The 23,857-nt window shown below is 39.3% G+C and overlaps 1 protein-coding gene across 3 annotated transcripts in view; it reads left to right on the forward strand.

Annotated features, from left to right (window-relative positions):
* Positions 1 to 23,857, forward strand: part of LOC124612647 (transcriptional protein SWT1) — a 284,350-nt gene that overhangs the window by 189,640 nt on the left and 70,853 nt on the right. For all 3 annotated transcript variants that reach the window (XM_047140954.1, XM_047140952.1, XM_047140953.1), the window contains 2 exons: positions 5,970 to 6,174; positions 14,751 to 14,869. In XM_047140954.1, coding sequence (XP_046996910.1) covers positions 5,970 to 6,174; positions 14,751 to 14,869 — 324 coding nt within the window. The remainder of the gene's footprint in view (positions 1 to 5,969; positions 6,175 to 14,750; positions 14,870 to 23,857) is intronic.

Consider the following 23,857-nt stretch of genomic DNA (forward strand, 5'->3'; position numbering starts at 1 on the left):
CCATAAACTCCCAGCAAACAGAGGTAAATTTCAATTATAACTATTCACTTCAACAAGGCTTTGAAGCTGTCCTGGTATTGTTCCCCTTACAAGGAGACATTTTGAAACCAATTACATGGTTGTATATGTTATGGTCCCAGATAATACAGATCCTGCAGTCATTTACAGGGTGACAGTTATTGAACTATATGAAAAGGTGAATTAATTACAAACTAGGCATGCAAACATTTTATTCAACATGTAAACATCACTACAGATATTCAGATTCAGGTTATGAGATGTTCGATATGCATGCCATCATTGGCAATGATGTGGTGCAGACGAATAGCAGAATTCTGCATGACCTGCTGAAGTGTCAGAACATCAATGTTGTTGATAACCTCCTGAATGGCTGTTTTCAGATCAGCAATGGTTTTGGGTTATTGCTGTACTACACCTTGTCTTTAATGTAGCCCCACAGAAAGGAGGCGCATGTTTTCAGATCCGGAAAATATGGCGGCCAATCGAGGCCCCTGTAAGTGGTCTCCGGGTACCCCGGAGCCAGAATGTGGTCCCCAAAGTGCTCCTCCAGGACATCATACACTCTCCTGCTTGGTTGGGGTCGAGCTCTGTTTTGCATGAACCACATCTTTTCAAAATCAGGCTCACTTTGGATAATGGGGATGAAATCATCGTCTGAAACCTCCACCTACTGCTTGGTAGTCACCGTGCCATCAAGGATTATCGCACTGATTGTTCCGTGACTGCACACTGCACACCACACAGTCACCTGTTGAGGGTGAAGAGACTTCTCAGTTATGGAATGCGGATTCTCATTCCCCCAAATATGCCAATTTTGATTATTGTTTAATCTATCCAAATGAAAGTGGGCTTCTTCACTAAACCAAACCATACGCACATACTAATTCCCATTATGCCTTGCAGCCAATCACACAGTTTGAACATCCTTAAGCAAACTGTTCAGAAGTTATGACGGTTTTATTTCATATAGTTCAATAATTGTCACCCTGTACCTTAGTGGGCAGCCATTTATGAGTGATAAACAAGAAAGAATTTCCTATGATCCAGTACATGACTAAAGCCACAACAACAACAACAACAACAACAGTGGTTATTGTCATGATATGAGTTTTACTTCTGGTGGTTTTTAATTTTGAATTGTCTATAAGAACTGATGGGATAAGTTGCAGCAAGCACCATTATTCAACATGAAACTATCAATTACAATTATGAATGCTGAAAGCTTTTGTTACTTTCCTAGCCATGAATACATAGCAGCTGAGAGCTGGTATGGCAGCCAATAGATGCCATTGTTAATGCCTCTGCGAACATAAATATACAAGTGAGCACAAGTATAGTGCCAGCATTGCTTGATGTGAGCGAGCCTTGTTCCCAGCTCACCCCTCAGCAGCCTATGTGAAGGGAGTCGGTGGAGGGAGGGAGCTTCCTCCATTCCCCTCTTGACCCTCAGAATTCATTCTTCTTCTGGTGAGCAGACTGTACTTTTTTTTTTTTTTTTTTTCTTCCCACTTTACTATCCATTCCATTAAACACGTCTTTCAAGTCCTTTGTTGTCCTAGATGGAATTACAGTGACATAGTCGAACTTTTAAATTTTTATTTCTTCTCCTTGAACTTCAATTCCCTTTTCAAATTTTTCTTTGGTTTCCATTAGGAGGTGGTCAATGTACGGATTGAATAACATTGGGCATAGCCTGCAATCTTGTTTCAGTACCTTCTCAACTATTGCTTTTTATTCATGTCATTCAGTTCATATAACTGCTGTTTGGTCTCTGTACAAAATAGGAGGTAATCCTTTGTTTCCTGTATTTTGTCACTGCTACCTTCAGAATGTCAAAGAGTGTGTTCCAGTCAAAATTTTCAAAAGTCACCATTAACTCTACAATTGCTGTAAATGTAGTTTTACTTGAATGATCATCTAAGATAAGTAACAAGGAGAGGTCCTTAGTGGTGGGATCAACATTTTGAAACCATCTGTACAGTAATGTAGGTTAAGATCCCAGGCATCACAAGCTGCAGCCATTCACCGTGGCGGGGCATCATTTGTGGGGTGAGAAGTTTCGAACTTTTGTGTGGCACTCAATAGCATTCAAATAGGTATATTACATAGACTTTCCCGAGGGCATGCAGCTTTACTCTATGGTTAAATGATGATGGCGTCCTCATGGGTAAAATATTCTGGAGGTAAAATAGTCCCCCATTCAGATCTCCAGGTGGGGACTACTCAGGGGGACATCGTTATCAGGAGAAAGTAAACTGGCGTTCTATGGAGTGGAGCGTGGAATGTCAGATCCCTTAATCGAGCAGGTAGGTTAGAAAATTTAAAAAGGGAAATGGATAGGTTAAAGTTACATATAGTGGGAATTAGTGCAAGTTTGGTGGCAGGAGGAACAAGATTTTTGGTCAGGTGAATACAGGGTTATAAATACAAAACCAAATAGGGGTAATGCAGGAGTAGGTTTAATAATGAATAAAAAAAATAGGAGTGTGGGTAAGCAACTACAAACAGCATAGTGAATGCATTATTGTGGCCAATGTAGACACGAAGCCCACGCCTACCACAGTAGTACAAGTTTATGTGCCAACTAGCTCTGCAAATGATGAAGAAATTGATGAAATGTATGATGATGAGATAAAAGAAATTATTCAGGTAGTCAAGGGAGATGAAAATTTAATAGTCATGCGGGACTGGAATATGATAGTAGGAAAAGGAAGAGAAGGAAAAGTACTAAGTGAATATGGAATTGGAGTAAGGAATGAAAGAGGAAGCCGTCTGGTAGAATTTTGCACAGAGCATAACTTAATCATAGCTAACACTTGGTTCAAGAATCATAAAAGAAGGTTGTATACATGGAAGAATCCTGGAGATACTAGAAGGTATCAGATAGATTATATAATGATAAGACAGAGATTTAGTAACCAGGTTTGAAATTTTAAGACATTTCCAGGGGCAGATGTGGACTCTGACCACAATCTATTGGTTATGAACTGTAGATTAAAACTGTAGAAACTGCAAAAAGGTGGAAATTTAAGGAGATGGGACCTGGATAAACTGACTAAACCAGAGGTTGTACAGAGTTTCAGGAAGAGCATAAGGGAACAACTGACAGGGATGGGGGAAAGAAGTACAGTAGAAGAAGAATAGGTAGCTCTGAGGCATGAAGTAGTGAAGGCAGCAGAGGATCAAGTAGGTAAAAAGACAAGGGCTAGTAGAAATCCTTGGGTAACAGAAGAAATATTGAATGTAATTGATGAAAGCAGAAAATATAAAAATGCAGTAAACGAAGCTGGCAAAAAGGAACACAAACGTCTCAAAAATGAGATCGACAGGAAGTGCAAAATGGCTAAGCAGGGATGGCTAGAGGACAAATGTAAGGATGTAGATGCTTATCTCACCAGGGGTAAGATAGATACTGTCTACAGGAAAATTAGAGAGACCTTTGGAGAAAAGAGAATGACTTGTATGAATATCAAGAGCTCAGATGGAAACCCAGTTCTAAGCAGAAAGGTGGAAGTAGCATATAGATGGTCTCTACAAGCGCGGTGTACTTTAGGGCAATATTATGGAAATGGAAGAAGAGGTAGATGAAGATGAAGTGCGAGATACAATACTGCGTGAAGAGTTTGACAGTGCTCTGAAAGACCTGAGTCGAAACAAGGCCCCGGGAGTAGACAACATTCCGTTAGGACTACTGACGGCCTTGGGAGAGCCAGTCCTGACGAAGCTCTACCATCTGGTGAGCAAGATGTATGAGACAGGTGAAATACCTTCAGATTCCAATCCCAAAGAAAGCAGGTGTTGACAGATGTGAAAATTACCGAACTATCAGTGTAATAACTCACAGCTGCAAATTACTAACACGAGTTCTTTACAGATGAATGGAAAAACTGGTAGAAGCTGACCTCGGGGAAGATCAGTTTGGATTCCATAGAAATATTGGAACATGTGAGACAATACTTACCTTATTACTTATCTTAGAAGAAAGATTAAGGAAAGGCAAACCTACATTTCTAGCATTTGTAGACATAGAAAAAGCTTTTGACAATGTTGACTGGAATACTCTCTTTCAAATTCTGAAGGTGGCAGGGGTAAAATACAGGGAAGGAAAGGCTATTTACAATTTGTACAGAAAGCAGATGGCAATTATAAGAGCCGAGGGGCATAAAAGGGAAGCAGTGGTTGGGAAGGAAGTGAGACAGGGTTGTAGCCTGTCCCTGATGTCATTCAATCTGTATATTGAGCAAGCAGTAAAGGAAACAAAAGAAAAATTCGGAGTAGGTATTAAAATCCATGGAGAAGAAATGAAAACTTTGAGGTTCGCCGATGACATTGTAATTCTGTCAGAGACAGCAAAGGACTTGGAAGAGCAGTTGAACGAAATGGACAGTGTCTTGAAAGGAGGATATAAGATGAACGTAAACAAAAGCAAAACAAGGGTAATGGAATGTAGTCGAATTAAGTTGGTTGATGCTGAGGGAATTAGATTAGGAAATGAGACATTTCAAGTAGTAAAGGAGTTTTGCTATTTGGGGAGCAAAATAACTGATGATGGTCAAAGTAGAGAAGATATAAAATGTAGACTGGCATTGGCAAGGAAAGTATTTCTGAAGAAGAGAATTTTGTTAACATCGAGTGTAGATGTAAGTGTCAGGAAGTCATTTCTGAAAGTATTTGTATGGAGTGTAGCCATGTATGGAAGTGAAACATGGACGATAAATAGTTTGGACAAGAAGAGAATAGAAGCTTTCGAAATGTGGTGCTACAGAAGAATGCTGAAGATTAGATGGATAGATCACATAACTAATGAGGAGGTATTGAATAGAATTGAGAAGAAGAGGAGTTTGTGGCACAACTTGACACGAAGAAGCTACCGGTTGGTAGGACATGTTCTGAGGCATCAAGGGATCACAAATTTAGCATTGGAGGGCAGCGTGGAGGGTAAAAATCGTAGAGGGAGACCAAGAGATGAATACAACAAACAGATTCAGAAGGATGTAGGTTGCAATAAGTACTGGGAGATGAAAAGGCTTGCACAGGATAGGGTACCATGGAGAGCTGCGTCAAACCAGTCTCAGGACTGAAGACCACAACAACAACAATAATTTACCTGCCGAGACTGGAACCCACAACCTCTTATGTATGAAACCAATTATTTAATGCTACTGAGCGTTATGCAAAATTCTGAAATGTTTTTCATCAGTTACTCATAAACAAGGGCCTCCGAGGGTGAATGGCTGCAGGATGTGGTATCTGGGATGTTAACCTACATAACCATATTTTTGGTTTCAGATAGTCAGTCCCACTACTGGAGCCTCTCCTTGTAAAGTTTTGAAAAAGGGGGGGGGGGGGGGGGGTTAGAAACAGTTAATGTTTTTACAGAATAAATATAATATTGGAATATTTTGTTTTAAGAAATATGAGATGATATAAAGTGTATCAGAGGGAAATCTCACTTGAGAAGAATAAAAATAGAGACAAAATTGCTAGCCATCACTTACCTTCAGTAGGTGAAATATCATTATTGCTGACAGGCACATGTGAAAATACATAACACTGTCATAGCTTTCAGAAGTAATTAGCTCCTTCTATAGGGAGGAGAGAGGGATACATTGGGTAAGCTTAACGAGGAAGGCCAGGTCACTCAGACCCCAGAATGAGAAGACCTGCCTGTTCTGATGGCAAAGGGAGTATGTTAGTTAATGAAGTACTGGTTTTTCATCTGTAATGATCCAATGACATCTAAGCATAACAGCGGAAGATTTTTGGTGGTATTGTGAAACTCTGTTTATATATTCATGTATGCTAATGTAGGAATGATGGCTTCCTTTGATGATGACTGACTACATTAAATGTATAGATCAGAGAATTTGAGATTTACACTGTTTCCTTCTCTCGTTCTCATTAGCACCGAAACTATTTTTGTATTTTTATGTATAAATTTTTTACAGATTATTGTGCAAGAAATGGGAAGTGCATATGGTGACAAGTGGATTGATGTTATTTGTGTGAAGCCACCTTTTTCTCTCAGTGATATTTTTACCTGTCTGATGCAGCACTGGATGGCTGTGTTCGGACTGGTAATGAGCAAAAACAGCTTGGCTACAGTGAAGGAACTCAAAAAACTGTGTGAATCTCCTCATGAAAAAAATCAAGGTGATATGTGTTTACCAAATTCTGCATGACCTTTAACATTCACCTCAGTTTTTTTTTCTGTAGTGTTTCCATCCGTAAGTTTCATTTTTTAAATATAGTGTCAATTACTCAGAATTAATTGAACTTATTGTTTTAGTGTTCCATACTTTCACTCTAACTAAAAAATGGAAAAGACTGCATCATTGTTCTCTTTTTGGTTATAGCTTTTCCTTGCTATTGTGTACTAGCATAGAGTATATGTAGAAAAATAATTTATGATGTGCCTTTATAACAGTTATAAATAATAATGTCAGCATTGACATGTTGAACTGCAGTTCCTTTCATTAGTGATTAGCTCATCAGAAATATCTGCAAGTGGTGGGAGTTCGGCATCTGCTGAGCCATTATTACAAATATTTGCAAATTCTGCCTAACCTGTGTAAATAAGGTTACATTTTCTACGTAAGCAGTTTGAAATATCTTGTGGGATGCGACAGTATGAGAAGAGTAAAGACGAACAACACTGGCTATGAGATTATAGAATTAAAAATTTCAATGTGCTGAGTTCAGCATTGTTTACCTGGATTACTACTCACTGACTTTTGATTAAATAAAAAAGTTTTGGTAGAAAATGATGAGATAAATTTTATATTCTTGAGAATCGTCATATTACTTCATTATTATTGCAAGCAAAGTGAGTTTCTAATAGGAGCCTCAATGAAATGTTGACTCTCAGCATGTTCTGATGCAGCCATCAGCCAAGCAATATTTATGGGCTATTGATAATGACTAGACAGTCGAAGTTGGTATTCTTCTTCTTTTTTATTTTTAGAAGGGTGAGCCATACCTCTGCATCCACAGATTCCTCTCTTCAGTGGTACTCTTCATCTCCATGTGGGAAGAACATCCCACCTCACTGATCATATTTTTCATTTTTCTGTCAGTCCAGATAGTTCTTATAGTTCTCCTCCAAAACCACATTTCCGTAGCTTCGAGGTGAGCTTTCTCCTGCAGTTCTAGTTTCCACGTTGCTCATTTGTGTGTCAGGATATACCACATGAAGGTCTTTACAAATATTTTATTAGTTTGGAAGCTGATGTGCTTGTCCAATAGAAGGTTGTTCTTATTTTAGAAGGTACTCTTGGCCACTGATATTTTTCTCTTGAATTCCTTGAAACATCTGTTGTTTTCCTCCACAGTGCTACTGAAATAGCAAAATTTGGTTACTTCCTCAAGTTGTTCTCTGTCTATTTTTATGCCAGTCTTACCTCCACCTCCCTTCTTGTCTATAACCATGACTTCTGTCTTCTTGGTTTTTGGTTTTTTTATCTTTTGATTTAAGACCTTAAGTGTTATTTCTTTTTCTGAGCATTTTATGACTGTTGACTGAAATAACTTTACCAGCGGAAAAATACTCCTATTGGAGCACAAAAAAGCCAGTATGCTCCTGTTTAAAAGACTCTGGCCAAAAAGTGGGTTACCAGCTACCTCATTCTACCTTCCTTAGCACCTTAAAAAATTTTCCCAAAAATTTTGGGATGCATATGTGTACATGCTTTTTAATGTTGAGAGAGAAGGAGACAGTGGCACTGGGAAAGAGATGGAAAAATAATAATTACCGGAAGATAATAGACAGTGTTTATGGGTAGTATAGAAAGAGTGGAGAAGACAGTGGTAGTGTGAGAGGAAGAGAGGAACACAATGGCAGTGAATCATTGTTGACAGTGACAGAACAGTGCTAGGAAAAGAGTAAAGGAGGCAGCATCAATGGAAAGGACTAAAGAGAAGGAGATAATAGAAGTTGGTGAGAGTCAGTGATAATGAGAGACAGAGTATATGATGCTGTTGACATGAAAGAGAGAGTTAGTGTCACTGAGAAGAGACAGCAGCAGTAAGAATGAATGAATGAGATAGTAGAAGTAAGTGGAAGACAGTCAGAGTGAGAGGAGACAATAGTAGTTGGACAGATTGAAGGAGACTGTGGCTGTGAGACAGGAGACAGTGGCAGTTCGAGAGACACAATGAGATAACAGTAACGAGTTTAGGACTATGAGTGAGTGAGAATGAGCAAGTAGGAGTGGATGGGTACTATATTCACCTTTTTTGGGCTCCATTAGGAGGATTTTTCCACTTATACCTTCTTTTCCCTGCTACAGCACTCATATGAAAAGAACTTTATGAGGCTGTAAAATTTTGATAGAGTACTTATGTGAAATACAAATAACGTTACACCTCCGACTGAATTTTACACTACAAAAATTTTGTGTGTGCTTCATTACTACAACATGGGGTTCCCAGAACTTTCTCATGATAACAGAGACAATTTACAGCATATTTCTCTGTGCTATGTCTCTTAATAAACTATATTTTCTTCTCACGTCGGGTTTTATGTGTGTATGTTACATGTACAAGTAGGTTAACTTTGAATTTCTTTATCACAGAAACATATAAAGATGTAAAGAAAATTTTCAAAGTTGTTGGAGATTGGTGTCATAGAAATATATAGCAAAATTGACAGCCATTTGCTGCGTATAGCCGTTTTGGAAACCGCAGCTTAGTGTTGGTACCTACAAACCATGTTTTAGGGATGTTACTCAATAATGGATAAAGATTTTTGAAAACGGGAAGATGACACTTCTAAATAAATGCCCAGAGAACATACCACTAAAATTTGAGCAATTTTCTGTGGTTTGCTGTGGCCCCATAAGCCCATTTAGGTACATTATAGGCCACATCTAATGCAGCTGATGTGCTCCGTTTGACTAAGCTGCAGAAAGTGTGTAACGTTCAAACTTTGACGCTGTACTGTAGGGTAATTACTGTAAGACTAACCTTCTGTTGGGTAGGCATATGATCCCTAGCCCAAGGGCTATCCAAAACCCTTGACCCTATCTTTCTATCACCAACAGAACCCGAGATGAGCTGTAGAAAAATCCCATTTTTATGCACGGCATTTCATAACATTGTTATCACATACTGTCACATGTGTACTAATAATGCCTCATTTGTTCTTCTGTCCCATTTCATCCACTTCTCTTAGATCTACTTGAAACCCTTCCAAATCTGGGCTTTGTTCCTAATATACTTCTGCTCTTGCTTTGAGTCCCCAGTAGCTGTTTTTTAATTCATTCTCCTGTATAGACTCTGTGAGGTACTGGAACTTGTTGACCATTTCTGTATGCCCTATCTTTGTTTCCAGGAATATAAATTTTGCACGATGTCAGTAATTTGTCATAAATTTGGTCTTTTTAACTGAGATATTGTGTACTCTTTGCTTTGCAGTCTTTCCCAAGAAGTTAATTTGTATGTTTGCTTCTTCTGGGTTTTCTTATAACACTGCAAGGTCATCAGCAAATGCCAGGCAATTGACAATTTTTCCACTGGCAGGTTAGATTTTCCGTCAATCTCCAGATCTGAATTCCAAATTGCACTAGTGTGTTTTTTTAATAGGAATGGGGAAGGCTATCACTTTGTCTCATTCTAGTCTTAATTTTGAAGGGACAAGAGACCTGGCCTGTGATATTTATCTTGGAAGTTTTATTTGGTAGGGTCTCTGTGGCTGTATGCACTAGCTTGTTTAGATTCCAAAGTCCTGCTATTGGTATCTCTGCACACTGTATTGAGTACAGTCTTTGAAAGACTGTGTAATTTTCTTGTTACTCAGCTTTTTGTGGCAGGTTATTGATTGTAATATTAAAAATGAAAAAAGAAAAAAATGCTGCTTAATGTTTTGCAAAATTGTATCTATTTGGTCATGAATGGGCTTTTGGCTTCTCAGACCATCTTCAGGAGGCAACTGAATGTCGCAAGCACAGATAAACATGATGTGCCACATACACAGATATTTTTGTCTAAAAGATACAAAAATGGCAGAGAGTCTACGTAGGAAAATATTATATTTTTGTCACATAGAAATAGTTACATTAACTAAAAACTTTTCTGGACAATTTTGAACAAATTTTCTTACAGAAAGAGTCATTAAATTCATTGAATTGCAAAATTAAGTACTGATTCAGATATGTTGACAATTTGCTGTGTTTGTGGACTGGTACTATTTGACAATTAGATAGATTACTACAGCGTTTAAACTCACAACATAAGCAAATTCAGTTTACAGTAGAGCTGGGTGGCTCTTCCATAACTTTCTTGGATCTTAATGAAATGGCGGAAAATCCAGGATGGAATGTAACAATATTGTGAAAAGGAATTTGCTACTCACCATATAACAGAGGCACAACAAAAAGACTGTCACAAATATAGCTTTCGGCTAGTAAGGCCTTCGTCAAAATTAAATGACAAACATACCCATTCACACTCCCGCCAACACAGCTCGCACACACATGACTGCAGTCTCAGGCAACTGAGGCCACATTATTGGACCTTAATATAGATATTAATGCAAGAAGTCATTTGTTTAGCATTTACAGAAAAAACATAGCTACTTATATGGTAATCCCTGTAAGCTCCCAGCATCCACACAGCCGCAGACATGTAGCTTTCCATTCACTGGTGCATTGCCTCTTATCTGTTCCTTTATCCAGCAATGGCTATAGCTCTGCTGTGATTGGTAATACACTACTAAAAAAAAGAAAAGGCGTAAAATTACACCACTTCTGTATGCTGGCCAACAGCAGTCACTCAGTAGCTACCAAGCCTGGTGCAAAATCTCATATTGGCAACATTTTAGGCAGCCTTGCAAAAGAGTTAAAGTCATGCTACTACAGACTTGCATTTTATAATACCAGTAGCACATAAAAATTTTTGTTCATTAGTAAAGACAGATTGCAACCATTGGTACTTGCAAGCAGTATGAGAAACTGTATATTGGTCATTTAGGCAGAACTTTGCTGTTATGCTATGTGAACATGAGGGAAGTGGGAGATTAAGAAAAGAAGAAAGTGACCTTACTGCAAATGAACAAACACAAGACACAAATGCCATCCTAGTATTAAATGATCACACTCAGTTCCCATATTCTCTTTTGTTAAATTGAGTTTTCATTACAAATACTAGATTCAGGCTGTAAATTCTTCTTATTTCTCATTAATTGTTAAATGTATCTCCACATAAATGCTTCATTTATCCCTCTTTTTTTAGTTAATGCAATTATTTCTATGTGGTCAAAAATGTTCTGATTTCCTATTTAAACACTCTGACATTTTTGTGTCGTCTTTACAAATAGTATTAGTGGAATTTGCACATCATTTTTATCTGTGTTTGTGATATTCAGTTGTCACCAAATAGATATAATTTTGTGGAACAATAGGAAATGTTTTTCATTTTAAATAGTAGTATAATGTTCTGAGAAGCACTGAGAAAAGTTGAAGATCTTTTCAGGACCAGAGCAGCTTTTTTAAATCCTTCTTGTCATCCACCTAGTTGTTTGTTCAGGATTTCCTGTACTCTATTTGAAAATATACTTATGAGAATGAATCGAGAAATTGAGTGGAGGATCATGCCTCTGTGGTTGTTAGTCTCTTCTTATCTACTCTGTTGAGCAGATGGATCAGTGCGGTTTCCCATTCATTTGGGATTTTATCAGTTTTCCAGATGTTGCCAATGACTCATTGAAGGTCACCAAGGGTAAATGGCTCCATGGATTTCAGCAGTTCTATTAGCAGGTCTTCTCCAATTGCATTGTTTTTTAGATTTTTATAATGACAACTCTGATATCGTCTTTTGTTAGTGGTGTACCATCTTCTGAGTTTAATGTAGGGGGTGGAATTACTAACTTAGAAATTGAGGAGGACAGTTCAAGAAATTTTGAAAATATCAAGCAAGTATATTCATTGTTCCATCCATGTTTGTTCTGCTCATTTCTAAAACTCATACTTGGGCGTGGTTACCTTTAGGTAACCGCTCATCTGTAACTGATTGATATATGATACTCAAATACTTATGACAACAAGAAACCTCTCAGTAGATTGTGAGCTATTGCTTCTTGCACACGCTGCCACTCACATCCACTTAGATACCCACCCATGGAGCACATAGTCATAGATAGGGGTGATTTTTTTTAGGTCTCTGTCTCAATTTGTGTGTGAGAATGAGTATTTAAACTGGGAAAAGGAGTGTTAGCTTGAAAACTATTGAATGTTAGCTTGAAAACTATTGAAATTATATGTGTTGTCCTTGTGTCACATAACAATCAGCTGGGCATGAGAGATCACTAATTCTAAACTTTGATTACTGTTCCCACTAGGGATTTCCATTATCCAAATATTAATAGTATTGTGTCAGAAGAGGAACGTCTTTACAGACTGTCAAATTAGGAACACATTGATTAGAACCAACATAGTATTACATTTTGAAACACATTTAAATCTCTGGACTTTGAAATATTAAGAAAATTGTCTGCAGCCAGATACAAACTTAGGGAAAAAAAAGGAACTGGTAAACACAATATGACATTTTTTCCAAAAATGCCATCAGGAGGTTCATGATGTGGGGGAAATAGCTTCTAATAATGATGGAGTAATTGTTACTCAAGTCTTGGATATATACACTACCGGCCATTAAAATTGCTACACCAAGAAGAAATGCAGATGATAAACGAGTGTTCATTGGACAAATATATTATACTAGAACTGACATGTGATTACATTTTCAGGCAATGTGGGTGCATAGATCGTGAGAAATCAGTACCCGGATCAACCACCTCTGCCCGTAATAACGGCCTTGATACGCGTGGGCATTGAGTCAAACAGAGCTTGGATGGTGTGTACAGGTGCAACTGCCCATGCAGCTTCAACACGATACCACAGTTCATCAAGAGTAATGACTGGCATATTGTGATGAGCCAGTTGCTCGGCCACCATTGACCAGACGTTTTCAATTGGTGAGAAATCTGGAGAATGTGCTGGCCAGGGCAACAGTCGAACATTTTCTGTATCCAGAAAGGCCCGTACAGGACCTGCAACATGCGGTCATACATTATCCTGCTGAAATGTAGGGTTTTGCAGGAATCGAATGAAGGGTAGAGCCACGGGTCGTAACACATCTGAAATGTAACGTCCACTGTTCTAAGTGCCATCAATGCGAACAAGAGGTGACCGAGACGTGTAATCAGTGGCACGCCATACCATCACGGCGGGTGATGCGCCAGTATAGTGATGATGAATACACACTTCCAATGTGCATTCACTGTGATGTCGCCAAACACGGATGCGACCATCATGATGCTGTAAACAGAACCTGCATTCATCCGAAAAAATGACATTTTGCCATTCTTGCACCCAGGTTCGTTGTTGAGTACACCATCGCAGGCACTCCTGCCTGTGATGCAGCGTCAAGTGTAACCGCAGCCATGGTCTCCTAGCTTATAGTCCATGCTGCTGCAAACATTGTCGAACTGTTAATGCAGATGGTTGTTGTCTTGCAAATGTCCCCATCTGTTGACTCAGGGATCGAGACGTACCTGCACAATCCGTTATAGCCATGCGGATAAGATGCCTGTGATCTTGACTGCTAGTGATACGAGGCCGTTGGGATCCAGCACGGCGTTCCATATTACCCTCCTGAACTCACCGATTCCATATTCTGCTAACAGTCATTGGATCTCGACCAACTCGAGCAGCAATGTCGCGATACGATGAACCGCAATCGCGATAGGCTACAATCTGACCTTTATCAAAGTCGGAAACGTGATGGTACGCATTTCTCCTCCTTACACAAGTCATCACAACAATGTTTCACTAGGCAATGCCGGTGAACTGCTGTTTGTGTATGAGAAATCAGTTGGAAACTTTCCTCATGTCAGCACGTTGTAAGTGTCGCCACCCGTGCCAACCTTGTGTGAATGCTCTGAAAAGCTAATCATTTCCGTACCACAGCATCTTCTTCCTGTCGGTTAAATTTCGCATCTGTAGCACATCATCTTCGTGGTGTAGCAATTTTAATGGCCAGTAGTGTATATGTGAAAGGTGTAGCAAATTATTCTACATCTATAGTTAGGTAACAGCAAAGATTAAAACTGCTACCCTTAATGAAATTTTCACTCTGTAGCAGAGTGTGCACTGATAGCGAACATCCAGGCAGATTAAAATTGTGCGCTGGACCGAGACTCGAACTTCACAGAGGCTCTCCTGCAAAACATTTAGCATTAGAGCTTCTGTGAAGTTTGGAAGGTAGGAGGCGAGGTACTGGTGGAAGTGAAACTGTGAGGATGGGTTGTAAGTCGTACTTGGGTAGCTCAGATGGTAGAGCACTTGCCCGCAAAAGGCAAAGGTCCTTAGTTCAAGTGTCGATCCAGCACACAGTTTTAATCTGCCACAAGTTTCAGATTTCAGCTCTTTGTCAATTGATATATTTGAATAGTCTTCTGTACAAGCTTACTCTCCATATTCACTATTTAGAGCAATTTCTGCTTTCCTTCAGAACCAATAGATCTTATCATTTTTCCTGCTCCTCTCCTGTCAAAAGTCTTGTTTAAAAAAATACAATAGCTAGTGAAACAACGGTGTTTTTAAAAAGGTGTATCTAGAAACCTTGTTCCAATCGTTACTGTTTTACCAGTATATAAATTGATATTCGTCTTCTGTTACAAATATTTAAAATATTGAGTATTATACTTATTTTCAGTCTTTTTTTCAAAACAGGTTGTAGAATATCCATAGAAGATGTGAAGAACATTGCAATCAGATTTGCACGCCTTACTTCTGAGTTTGTGAAACCACTCTACAGTAAATTGATAAAAGAAGCACAGTTATATTTAGAGGTATTTTGTCACAACTTTATGCTTACACTAGTCAATAAGTAGTTCATGGCACTTCTTAGAAATATTGAATAAATTATTTTAGTTAATTGGGCACACTTAATACTACCTGCAATTCTCTCTATGAGGATGTTAGATTAGTGGTTAGTGTATTGCGGGCTGTTAATGTTTTTCATTGTGTAAAAGAACTGTTGTTGAAGGAGCATGAAGCCTCATCTGGAGTTAATCAACATGGACTAGTCCACATCTTATACATATTATAAGTTAAAGTCCCCCATCACATTTTTCTGTCTGTATGCCAGAGCTAATCTCAGGAATTAATGTAGGGATTTTGACACATTTTTCACTAATAAATAGACTGGTTCAGGAGGAAGGGTTGTGTATATCACTACATATTATAAACGAGTCATCTGGCCATAGATGCTATCCATGTGAACTCTGAGTGGCTTGCTAGTTCAATATAGATTATTTCAAGCTATCAGTAGTTATTGTGTAACAATAGTATAAGAACAAAGGGCAACACACTATATGGGAGAAGCATTGAGTAGTAGATACATATTTTAACAAAAAATTCCATATTGTAGCTCAGTTTCTGAATTTACACTCTTGTTTAGGACATATTCATACAGCACAAAGATACTATCTCATACTGTAACTTGACTGGTGTGGGTGGTTGTCTTGGACTGAGTGAATGTGTTGAATGTGGGAGGGGTGTGGGGTGAAAATGAGGGGCTAGAGAATTTCGTCTAACTGCAGCCACGTTTAATGGTATTTTGTACATGAAAGCAATGGGGATGAAATTTTGGGAGGGAGTGGAGGATTAGTGGGCCACAAGGATAAGCTAAGAAAACAGTGGCGAAAGTATACATGGCCAAGCAATGTATGAAAATCATGGGACCAAGAAGAGACATATGAAGCTTTAGGGGGAAGAGCGTAGTAGGAAATAAGATTTGAACAGTACTAGGGAAGAAGCTTTAGGGGGAAGAGTGCAGCAGGAAATATGATTTGAGCAGTACTGGGGACTAGGAAGGGGACAAAGGTAGATTGAGAAAGTGTTAGTGAGTTTCAAGGTGAGGCGAATTTGTGGACCAAATAATGTATGTAAGGACAGTTTCCATCTTCACAATTGAGAAAAGTTGATTTTGAGAGGAGGAGGTAGGAGAATTTGTATGACAGGGACTGGAGTATCATTGAAGTCAATCAAGTTGTGCCAAGTAACATGCTCTACAATTTTGTGATTAAACTTGCCCTTGACTACAATTTAGTGATGTTAATTCAACAAGTGGTCAACTCTTCATTTTAGTATGCAATGAAGTAAAGTTGTTTACTACTGGAGGATGTGGAACAGTCGTTTCGTTTCAGGGAGGTATTGTGTACTGAGGGAGTGGTTGTTTCTGGCTGGCTATAATATGTGGTTGTAGTATTAGATCATGGGAATTTTATCTTTAGACATCATTGAGGGGAAACAGCTGTGGATATTTGAGAGAGACATTCACCTTATCAAGAGAAGAATCACTATAGAGGTGTCGTTCAGAGATGGAAGGAGGACATCTTTATATCTGTGGTACAAGAAAGTAATGGACTTCTGGCACTCTTTGTTCTTGGTTGGCCTTATATGAAACTTAACTATATGAGAAGTTTAGGATTCTGAGCAACTTGTAAGGGTTCTGCTGGATGGTCCACCTCCATGTTTGTAGATAAGGAAATCCATGGTGTTGAAATCCATGTTTGAACATCCAGTTTAGGTTTTTCATTGATTCTGTAAATCAGCCAAGGCAGAAGCCAGGTACATTTCATTGAATAAGCTGCAGTTTATTTCCTGCCCCATCCTTGTCCAATCTGAACATGTGTTAACCTCTAATGATCTCATTATTAATGAGAGCTTCATGTCTAATCATTTTGCCCACTTGTTTGTAGATTTATCTTCAAAGGAGAAGTAGTTTTGAGCAAGGATAGGGGTGTTCATATGAACCAAGAATGGTTGCAAAAAGGTGTCTCTACTAAGTACTGGGAGCAGAGCGACTAAACTTTTAGTGGGGATTAAGGGGATCGGACATGTTAGGCTCTTGTGTCTAATCCAGACATTCATGTTATACAGCTGTTACACATAAAGGAACCATCTTGATGGATCACCTTGCGGGTTACCCGATATGTGAGAGCTCTTCATCTACATGCACGAAAGAACACATGGTGAGTCAATGTTTGTAACTGTCATATATTTGAGTCACATATAAACTTACAGCAAACAACCAATATTGACTTAAGGTCTCTTACCTCCACTTATACAGCATGTGAATGGTCACGGCAAACCTGATCTCAGAGGTTTAAAATCAGTGAAGCCTGGGATGAGAGGGGTGTGAGAATAGCTCTGCTAAGATTTAATGTTGTTGTTGTCATTTTTGCTCTGGTAAGCTACTAGTGTGCCGTGGCAAGATTGACAATGGACCTACTGCTACGAAAGAGATCCTAGGACATCAGTATTCTAACCTGGATGGAATAGTGATGTGAGGAAACATATGCGGTGGTTTTAACCTATGACCTTCCCCAAATTTTTCTGTGAATGTGCCTGCAGTATGAAATTTGGTTAAATGGACAACCAAGCTGCCTCCTCTACATTTTATTGACGGACAGTAAATTGCATAACTTTATGACCCAGAGATAGTTCAGTGGAGATGGAAGAGGAAATAATAATATCAAGTGTATCAATCTTACAGTAGAGTTATCACAAGCGTCGCAATAGAATGAAGGTTAAACAGAAGTAAAACCAGGAAATATATTTTTAACCATTATCAGTGCAGGGGAGAGATTGGGGTGTATTCTTTATTTAAATAAGAAAATAAAATACAGTATTACAGACATATAAGGAACCTGAATACAGGATAACTTGATTAAGGAAGAATTTATGCAACAATTTGCTCTCCTTTTAGGTAGAATACCTGTACAAAGAGCATCAGAAACTGATAAACAATAGAAAATCAAATAACTAGATGATGGTGGGAGATTTCAGTCCAGAAGTAGGATTGAAATTAGAGGGAAACATGGAGTAGCGTACCAAATTTGATAGAGGCAGAATGTGCTAAGAAAACAGCAGGTCCATCCATAACACTTTCTTTCAGAAGAAAACAAAGAGGAAACTATCTTCTCAAACATGGAAACAACAAAAAAATGTTACAGGTATGTGGAGGGTAAACAACAAAAGTAAAAGAATGTGGAACAAAGCAACGGGTACGGGTTTCAAGAAAATTATAAGAGAGTCAAAAAATAACATGCTGAACTGAACCATTTTAAAATGTTTATAAGACTATATGAAAAGCAAAAATGGGAGAACTGTGAACTTAAATGATTAAAACAATTGGATTATCAAAAAAAAAAAAAAAAAAAAAAAAAAAAAAAAAAAAAAAAAAAAAAAAAAAAAAAAACCTTATGTGTGGAAGACTTTATATCCCAATATATATACTTTGGGAGTAAAGGAAAGCACTCAACAAATACCAGAAGTGTTGGGTTGTCGACAGACCCACACAAAAGAGAAAGAAAACCTGCTAGCTTTCAGACACACACACACACACACACACACACACACACACACACACACACACAAACAAACAACACCTATGCCACTAAATTACGATGGTAGGTGGACTAAGGTGGGGTGGGAAATGTGTCAGGTGGGAAGGGTACAGGGAGAAAGAGCCAGAAGGCATGAAGAGAGGTTGAGAATGGGTAACTAGCATTTCAGAGGAAGACAGTATGTTTGTTGACTAGAAATGGGGGAGGGAGGGATGGTAGGTGCATGGGCTAGGCATGCGGTACGTGGGTACTGGAGCTGGTGCCATGTGGCACATGATGAATATGATGTAGAGGGTGACAGAACAGGAAGAAAAAACTTTAGGGTAGAAGTTATGGGGGCAGTAGGTTAGCAGATATTGAGGCCAGAAGGGTTATGGGAGCAAAGGATGTGTTGAAAGGATGCCTAACATCTGTGTTATCCAGAATAGTTGGTGCTAGTGGGAAGAATTCATGTGGCATGAGTTGTGGAGCAGCAATTGACACAGACATTGTATTCCATCAGTTGAGACGCAGACTTGAAGTGAATGAACTAAGAATGTATCTCTAGCAAGAAATAAACATGACACTTTATTACACTTTTAAAAATGATGCAATTTTTGTTGAAACATGAACACACAACAACAATACACTGTGCCAAAGCAAAAACTAAATGGATTTAGAGCAGAGAGGTTTTTGTAGTGTTTTACAGAACACAAAACTCTGTATTTACTTCGATACTTCCCCTAACTTCCAGTGATGCTGCTGCTTCTGATAATGATGATGATGATGATGATGATGATGATGATGATGATCATAAGGGATCTCTTATAATGATTGCTTGGTAAGACAAAAAACATAACCTGGCCCGACGCTGAAACCTCTTGGCTGAGTCATAAATATTTCTGTGTCCAGGTCCCCAGACAGAAATGCAATTCTAACTTATAATTGACAAAACCTGTAGGTTTCTTCAGCTACAATTGTTGTTAAAGTACAAAAAGAGTCATAACAAGAAAGTGGACTAAAATTTTCATCATAGTCGTGTCTTCTGTGTTGAAACATACCAGAAACAACCAAACGAGTGTGGTCAGGTTTATATTTTACCTGAAGTACCCAACGATTATTAATCACATATTAACTTTTAAGCTGTTTACCAACTCCAGGTGTAATATGCTTCAAAGACGTTCATTGCTTCTTTCATTGAATTAAACCACTTATTGGAGTCACTACTTTTCATACCTTTGGTAAAGTTTGTCGGTGTTAGCTCTTCATGGATTGCTTTTGTAAGGCAAACCAATGCATTTGTTTTTTGGAGGCTGGTGAGCCTGGCATCCTAATTCGTAATCACTAAACCTCACTGGGTGTGTTTTACAAATTGGACAATGATTTAATAAAACATCCAGTCATTCTCAATTACTAATCTCAGTTTGATCGATAATAGATTTGAATTCTGTTTGGACCAAGAATTACTAATCAAGTCACATTCCTCCCCTATTTCTTCAGGTACAGACTTAAATACCAGCTTAATCAAATTCCCAACCATAGATAACATTTGTGGTTGAAAAGCACCATTGCATGATTACGTTTCATGGTGTTTTGATGTGATACGCACTTTGTGACCATCTTTCTCATTCATATAACCAATAAAATATCAAGGTCTAGCTTTGTCATAGAACTTGGAATGAAATTTCTTGGGCAAATAAACATAATCTGTCGAATACATTACCAGTCCACAACTCAAAAGGTGTTTTACCTGGAGCATTTGACTTCCCAGTGTGATTGAATAGAAAAATGGTCCGAATAATTTAGGTAACTCACTAGGTGATGATATGGAGTGAGCTAATTCAAGTATTTGTTGATTTGTTTGTTCAGCAACACACTTTTGCCCAGATGTATCCAGACATGTAAGGTGAAACTAAGTTACACAGTCTCATAGTATTGCAGCTACCACATTTCACTTAAACTTTCCCCCACTGACAGACTGAAACACTTTTACCATATGACCAGCAGGACACACCTTCAAAATGTTTTCAAATTGTTGATTACTTCAGATTTACTTTGCATTAAGTATATCCAAGTGAAACGAGAACAGTCAACTTTGAAAAATCACATAAGAATGAAAATTGTTTATCGAGTTGGCAGAAATTGTCCAGTAACATCAGCATTAATCAATTCATCAGCAGTTTGTGGCCAGTCTCTGAAAGGACTGAATGGTTTGCAGTGGGATTTGTCAAGAACACATCCATCACAAAATGGTGAACTGATATTCAGAAGCAAGAGAGCATGCCTCACACATGGTTATTGTCTTGATGACCAAGTTTCTCATGCCAGTCTTATAATTGTTCTTCTGAAGTTGCTAAGTTAATGTTCCTTTTTGAATTTGGATGACAAACATGCTTGTTCATAATGTACATTGAAGGAACAAGTTTCCCTGTTGCAACTGATTCATTATATATTTGAATGATAACACCTTTGTTATTATAAGCCACATTATTTCCCCATTGCACAGCTTGATGAATGGTGAAAAGTTGGTGTTTGGCATCAGGTACATACTGAACATTATCTAGCAAAGCAGATATCCACTTGTTGTTTATATATATGTCAATATTAATACTCACCATATAGCAGAGATGCTTAGTCACAGATAGGCACATCAAAAGGACTGTCGCAAATAAAGCTCTCAGCCAGTAAGGCCTTCATCAAGAATAGACGACACACACACACACACACACACACACACACACACACACACAAGCAACTCTCACACACGACTGCAGTCTCAGGCAACTGAAACCACATTGCGAGCAACAGCACCAATGCATGATGGGAGTGGCAAGTGGATGGGGGTAAGGAGGAGGCTGGCGTGGGGAGGGGGAGAGATAGTATGGTAGGCGTGGCGGACAGTGTAGTGCTGCAGGTTAGATGGAAGGCTGGGGAGAGGGGAGGGGGGGGGGGGGTAATGGAAAAGGAGAGAAGTAAAAAGACTGGGTGTGATGGTGGAATGACAGCTGTGTAGTGCTGGAATGGGAACAGGAAGGGGCTGGATGGATGAGGACAATGACTAATGAAGGTTGAGACCAGGAGGGTTACAAGAACATAGGATGTATTGCGGGGAAAGTTCCCACCTGCGCAATTCAGAAAAGCTGGTGTTGGTGGAAAGATTCCTTGTGTCACAGGCTGTGAAGCAGTCATTGAAGTGAAGTATGTCATGTTTGACAGCATTCTCAGCAACAGGGTGGTCCACTTGTTTCTTGGCCACAGTTTGTCAGTGGCCATTTGTGCAGATAGTCATCTTGTTGATTGTCATGCCCAGTAGAATGCAGCATATGGGTTGCAGCTTAGCTTGTAGATTACATGACTGGTTTCACAGGTAGCCCTGCCTTTGATGGGATAGGTGATGTTTGTGACCAGACTGGAGTAGGTGGTGGTGGGAGGATGTATGGGACGAGTGTATTGTGTAGATTCGGAGGGCAGTGAATACAACTGTAGGAGGGGTGGGAAGGATAGTGGGCAGGACCTTTCTCATTTCAGGGCATGATGAGAGGTAGTTGAAACCCTGGCAGTGAAAGTAATTCAGTTGCTCCAGTCCTGGGTGGGTTACAAGGGGAATACTCCTCTGTGGCCGGACAGTGTGACTTTGGGAGGTGGTGGGAGGCTGGAAAGATAAGGCATGGGAGATTTGTTTTTGTACAAGGTTGGAAGGATAATTAGGGTCTGTGGAGGCTTCAGTGAGACCCTTAGCGTATTTCGAGAGGGACCGCTCATCACTGCAGATGCGATGACCATGGGTGCCTAGACTGTATGGAAGGGACTTCTTGGTATGAAACAGGTGGCAGCTGTCGAAGTGGAGGTATTGCTGGTGGTTAGTAGGTTTCATATGGACAGAGGTACTGATGTAGCCATCTTTGAGGTGGCTTGCTGGGTTGAGTTGGACCAGATGAAGCAAATGGGGAAGAAGTTGTTGAGGTTCTGGAGTAATGTGGATAGTGTGTCCTCACCCTCAGTCCAGACCACAAAGATGTCGTCAGTGAATCCAAACCAGGTTAGGGATTTAGGATTCTGGGTGTTCAGGAAGGATTCCTCTAGATGACCCATGGCATAGTATGGTGTCTTGAAGATGCCCATAGCCATACCCTGGATTTGTTTGTATGTAATGCCTTGAAAAGGGAAGTATTTGTGGGTGAGAATATTGTTGGCCGTGGTGACTAGGAAGGAGGTTGTTGATTTGAGATCCGTCAGGCATTGGGAAAGGTAGTGTTCAGTAGTGGTAAGGTCTTGGGCAGAGATTTGGTGGAGGAAATTGTTGGTATCTTTTATATAGGAGAGTAGGTTACAGGTAATAGGTTGAAGGTGTTGGTCTATGAGAGCAGAAATTCTCTCAGTGGGGGCACAGTAACCAGCCACAATGGGGCATCCTGGTTGTCGCATCTGCAGTGATGAGCGGTCTCTCCCCTCTCCCCACCTCTCCCCCGCCCTCTGTTTAACCTGCAGCACTACACTGTCCACCACTCCTATCATACTCTCTCTCTCCCCCTCCCTGCCCCAGCCTCCTCCTTACCCCACCCAGTCACCACTCCCATCATGCACTGGTGGTGCTGCTCACAGTGTGGTTTCAGTTGCCTGAGACTGCAGTCACATGTGTAACTGTGTGTGTGTGTGTGTGTGTGTGTGTGTGCGTGTGTGCGTGTGTGCGTGTGTGTGTGTATAGATTATTTTTGATGAAGGCCTCATTGGCCAAAAGCTTTATTTGTGACAGTCTTATTGTTGTGCCGATCTGCGACTCGACATGTCTGCTGTATGATGAGTGGCAACTTTCCTTTTCATAATATTATTACATTCCATCCTGGATTTCCGTTGTTTGATTTCAATATTAACACCGCCAGTCCCATGTAGATGTAGATACGCAATGGAATCAGAAACTTTTCAAAAGTAGCAGAATGCTGTTCATTTGGTGAAATGTGGTGTGTCCTGCCAGAATCAGAAACCCAAGAATCAGCACTATCAGAATTAATATGAACTAGCAAGCTAGTGCTGAAAAATATGTTTTATTTGGCATTTACTTTTAAATTGGAACTAAAACTATTATTGATAGCTGACTCCTTTATTTTTTATGCAGCCATACATTTTCAGAAGTTTGCAATAATATGTTCAACTGTCTTGCAATATAGACATGAGCAAGTTCCTTTCTTCTTTTTCTTCTTACACTCTGTTGTGAATTTCTTCAGTCTGCGCTGTTTCTCATCCTATTTTGATTTTGTGTAGAACGTGCTACCTGCCTGAGTTTCTGTGTGTAGCTAGTAAACTGTAAAAAGGACACAAATTCTCAATAAGAAGCTTTGTATTGCATAAGACATCAAAAATGTTTTCAGATAGTGTCGTGTGTTTTGTTACAGATGTGACGTCATCCTTTTTTTTTTTTTAATTTCAAAGAAAAAGTTGAATAGCTTA

Source organism: Schistocerca americana, chromosome 4 (assembly GCF_021461395.2).
Source record: "Schistocerca americana isolate TAMUIC-IGC-003095 chromosome 4, iqSchAmer2.1, whole genome shotgun sequence".
NCBI lineage: Eukaryota > Metazoa > Arthropoda > Insecta > Orthoptera > Acrididae > Schistocerca > Schistocerca americana.